The 5,242-nt window shown below is 34.9% G+C and overlaps 2 protein-coding genes across 2 annotated transcripts; one reads left to right on the top strand and one right to left on the bottom strand.

Annotated features, from left to right (window-relative positions):
- Window positions 1-399: 399 nt before the first annotated feature.
- LOC148763661 (uncharacterized) lies at window positions 400-910 on the top strand. The gene is given in 3 exon segments (XM_088804599.1): window positions 400-492; window positions 573-824; window positions 827-910. Coding segments are annotated over 3 exon segments (429 nt in total).
- A 3,753-nt stretch (window positions 911-4,663) lies between these two features.
- LOC148763660 (NADH dehydrogenase family protein) lies at window positions 4,664-4,978 on the bottom strand. The gene is given in 1 exon segment (XM_088804598.1): window positions 4,664-4,978. A coding segment is annotated over 1 exon segment (300 nt). The 5' UTR covers window positions 4,964-4,978.
- Window positions 4,979-5,242: the final 264 nt, after the last annotated feature.

Here is a 5,242-nt window from a genome sequence, read left to right as displayed (position 1 = left end):
ATGAAATTACCCTTGGCTCGAGTTATCGCGTGTACACCTAGTTACGGGGCTATAGGGGTCGAGGTCTCACAATACATCTCGACTAAGGTCTCACAAACATGTACTTCCCTTATGCATCCAACCACTTCACTAATGTGAATAGGTTATACAAAAGGGTGGTTTGGTTATATACTCTTATGCGCGTTCTTTTTTCAAACCTTTTGGTATGTATTGCCCCTTAATTATAAATAAGATCGACCAGATGAGAAACTCAATTCTGCATTATTGTTGGGTTGTCAAACTTATTCGTCAAGGAGATTTGTGGAATTTTTGTGGATTGTGTTGAGGGAAATCTACCAAAGCTAGGGAGATAGATAGACTCATTTCCTACTATTAAAAAAAAACAAGAAACAAAAGAGAATGATTGCTTTGAAATCAACACCACTTTTTAGGTATGCAGATACTAAGAGTCCTCTTACTACCAACGATCAGACATCATCTAGCTGGGTCTTACTAGTATCAACAACGAGAAGAAAACAACCAAATGGAAACAACAACTAACTATGGCTCTTGGCCTAGATAACGCCCTAAATTTAGGGTGATCAGAGCAATAAGGAACGCCTAAACAATGTTTCTATTCTTGGGTTACAATGAGTAGATTGAGAGGTCGTTCTGCCCCATGTCGTTGAAGATGAGCAATATATTCTTAAAAAATGATGCTCCAATCTTACCTAACTGGCGAGTGATCCTAACTCACAACAGAGAACAAGACAACAAACAAGCATACCTTTGTGCTCTTTTTCTCCACAAAGCATGAAAGTTTAAGGATAATTGTAGGTCGGTGGTGCTACCTCAAGAAACTTTGATTTGATCCACCTCCTAGCTAGGAGGCATTTACCTCATCGCCCTCACAAGTAGAGGTTCACCATGATGGGGGGGTACTTTGTTTTTCCTTTTCAAGAAAAATGAAATGCATAGGGGACCATCCTTTTGTTGTAGCGTGCTCTTCAAATTTATGGATTCGCAAAGGGCCTTAGGCCTTACTTAGTTGACTAACAATGACAAGGGCTTTTGAAACTAAGTAGGGCCTTTTAGAATTGAATCTTAAGTAGTTTATAGTGGTGCAAGGTAGTTTTGCCCTTTGTCAATAGGGGAGCAAAAGGTTAAACCTTAAAAAGTTAACGAACAACAGTTCCTCTTTGTAACCATGGCATTCCCCCTTTACTTTACCAACGTCAAGCTAAGTGACTTCGTAACCTTTGCATAGCGTAGTAGAATGAAGGCTACGCACTGACACTCTTTATTTATTAGGTTAAGCGTCTTCGCTAACTCACTCACCTACTATACTATACCTTACTATACAAGGCATTAATAAATTAGGCTAACTAAGCCATTTACTTCTATTAATGTATTGTATAGTAGCATTGTTTCCTTTTTGAATAACCCATTCCCATAATCTTTCATTAAGTCAAGTAAGCGAGCCCATAGGTTCTCAATAACATTGACAAAAAAAAGTAGCCAGTTAAAAGACAACAAATATTTTTATTTATGTCACGACCCGGTACTCTCTTCGAGCCCGTGACAATAGCCGTGATGTCTAGATGGACATACCTTACCCGAAATGTCAACCGAAACCTCGCAAGGCTTTAGCATCAGTTCTCCACCTCCCCTGTGAGTAGCAGTTACTAAATATCATATTTTAAAGGAATATAGACTATTTTCAAATCAAAGACAATCAAAAAGTAATTTCTACCGCACAGGGGTATTTTGGTCATTTTACCCAAAAATTTCGAAACCTGCTAAAAATATAATATATAAATGAAAAATATACATTTCATATCTAAAAATAAATTTAGGTATCTAAATCATCCATTTAAAGTGAAATTATAGCTAATCAAACTAAATAAAAATATTGAAGAAAATATTCCATTTTCATATAAAACAATATTTATAAAATTCTACGTAAACAGTTCATGAAAAGTAATAACAAAATAAATTCGTATATGTAATAGCACATTACGCCAAGGTATACAAAAAATTCTACAATGACATGTGAGCCCCAAAATAACAAAAATAAACACGACTGTAAACCCATGATTTCTAAGGGTGCGAATCCAAGAGTAAACCCTCTACAAAATCAGCAGTCTATAGACTACCTTGAGCCTAAAATGGGTGAAAGAAGGGTGGTGAGTTTTTATAAATCCAGTGAGTAAGCAAAGATCATCTATAACATCTAAAGCCGAGTAAATGGAGATAATTTAAAACATCTCATCATAATATGATTCATAACATTAAAACTCATTTCAACCCATATAAAACAGTTACATTTCATAAAAAATATCAACAAGGCTTATGACTCTCTTAAAAACTTGGCTAGTGCCAAAACTTGTACTCGGTGACACCTTACGCAGGGCATCCAACCGAGTTCACCAAGGCTGTTAAAATAACATATACACATAAAACATATTTTTATGTTTAAAAACACAATCGTTTCTTGGCATTGGCTGAGTTTCACCCTCACGTGGTGGTTCGGCATGAAGTGAACTCTAAACTACCTTAGGAGATACCTTCCGCGCCTCTCATACTAAGGTAAAATATGACGGGGTTTATAGTGCCCCTCTAATAGGTCGGTCCACGAAAACCCGCCCACTACAGTAAGCTAATCAATTACCCCACCAAATTAATAAAACTTTCGGTAGTATGACATGGCTAATATGATATTACCCAGCTTGTCAAGGTAAAAGAAAGTAGTTCATATATTCCACACAAACACAAATTTAGCCATTCATGCCATCACATTGTCATAAGCCATCAATTCAAACCATATGTCAATTACAAATCCCGTTATGCTGATACATTTATAACAAAGCAAGGTCGGCATAACTAACAATAGTCAAAACATATATATATCACAAGTATATAATCTCCACTTACTCAATTTCTAAAACTAGGATTCAATTTCAAACCAAATTATGAATCTCATTTCATTTAACCAACACTTTAGTTATAAAACATAATAATTTACAATTTAAGTTCATTATTCTTTAAAATCATAAAAACAATATAAACTACTTTAGATAGTTAAGATGATAGTCTGATTACTCACAATAACGGAAGTACTCCTACTCCTAATATTCGGGTACGATATCCTTACCCTTACTAAAAGGCTCACCACCTATACCTAATACACAACAAGTAATTCAATACATTTGTGCCAAACTGTTATAAAACTATTCCAGGCTCTATATGAATGCATGAAATTGAATGAGAAATGTTCGAATAATCACTTAAAGATAGTGTTCTACGTAGGTTCAATTGTTATTGGACTGAAATGGTATTCGACCTAACTCGCACTATACACTGTTTAATTAGCCAAAACATTTTATTCAACTCCAAATAGATTCATTGCACTTTCGGTACTCTAAATACACCCAAAGTACCTCAATGAACTTGATTGTCACTTAAATGATCACATCCGAAACTCATTCCGATTATGAACTAACGTGCTAATCAGTGTCAACACAATCCAATAAGTCCATATATATCATTAGAAATCAAATTCAAGTCCATTTACCATGATTTTCTCGTTGTCGTTCAAGTCATTTACTAAAGGCACTATACTTTTCGATAACCATTATCGATATCTGACACCATAAATCATCAAATACGAGCTAAATAATATGAAATATAACAAAATTCATCATCAATATATCCCCTATTAAATTCGGCCAAGGAGGGTTTAGTGAAGAACATGTGGTTTTCTTGCTTGTTTTTTATACCGAATATCACAAAGCAACTAAAAACACCTACATAGCATGAAATCTAACAAAAACCATCATCAAAACCTCCCCCCCTTGATTCGGCCAACATGACTTCCTTCATGAAAGTTTGGGTTTCAACCATAGAAAATGAAAAGGAAAGCATGGGATAGGTGAATCTTAAGCTAAAATCTCAAAATCTTACCTCAGATCGCTTTGTTTTTCAGTAACCGATGAATTTCTTTTGAATTTTCTTTCTCAAGGGTTGTTTCTATTCTTTCCCCCTTTTTCTTTGGCTTGCACGGCAATGAAAGAAGAATTAGGAGAGGTTTATGTTGGTTTATAAAGAAAATTATTAAAGAATTAAAGCTTGACACGTGTTAACATATGAATGGTTTATGTTGCATTTTCAACATGTCAAAATTCTAGATTGGATTCCAAATTAATCCTCGAACTTCGAATCACCATTTTAAGACATTCTAAGATTCAATAACTCTCAAATACATCATAAAGTCTCTATTTGGACTAGTTCGAGGTTTTAATCGACTTAATTGTACCACTAGGTACGATACCGACTTTTAACGATTTTTCGAGGCATCCAAGTATGCAGACATGCTATCAAGCACATGAATGACATGGCAAGTATATAATAGAGCTGGGCTTGACAATTTATATTATATATAGGCCACCTTGACAAGTTCTTAATTTGAGGTGCGAAGAGAAACATTTCATTTTTATAACTTCTACTTATCTATCCTAACTTGGAAAGTGACCAACCAAGGCCGTACTAATGAATGAAAGAAAAAGGTTTATTAGCCCTGGCCTTGTAAGCCCACACCTATGTAGAGTAGATCATTGAATTCTTATGGCACAAACCCATTTTTGACCTATTGGTCCTAGTATCATAGGCGATCGAACAGCCACCCCTATTTACTAGACTGACTTGTTGTATTAATTCCATAAACACCTAGCGAAGATATGTAAAACAAATAAAGTAGCCTTATGTTCAAATCTGACAATACCATACCATAATAAAAAGGTACAATAGCCCAAGTGACCATACTTAACATAAATGTAGCCACTAGAGACATATTAAGAAAGGAGAAATTAGCACTACTTGATGAAATAGGCTTTTTCAGAATCAAATTCAAACCATCTGCTGGAGGTTGTAACAATTAGAATGATCCTACTACATTAGGACCTTTTCAACATGGCATAAAAGCCATTGCTTTATGTTCAGCTAGAACTAAAAAGGCTACTCCTAATAAAAATGGTAGAATTATTCCAAGTATTTCAGTTAGAATGACTATGTATGTTTTCGATTTTCTATTTACTCATTATCTAGTCTTGTCAACCCAATCATGATATTGAAGGATGGGACCTTTTCTCGAAAAACAAAACTTTAAATCCTAAGAAGAGTTGAAGATGGTGCAACATCGAGTCCTATTATCTTTCTTCGAATGGAATCTTAGCTTGCCTTATTTGCCTTCTTTATTACATAAGGG

Source organism: Theobroma cacao, chromosome 3, assembly GCF_053813885.1.
Source record: "Theobroma cacao isolate CCN51 chromosome 3, ASM5381388v1, whole genome shotgun sequence".
Classification (NCBI taxonomy): domain Eukaryota; kingdom Viridiplantae; phylum Streptophyta; class Magnoliopsida; order Malvales; family Malvaceae; genus Theobroma; species Theobroma cacao.
Note: the sequence above shows the minus strand (reverse complement) of the source record. Positions and strands in the feature narration are given on the sequence as shown.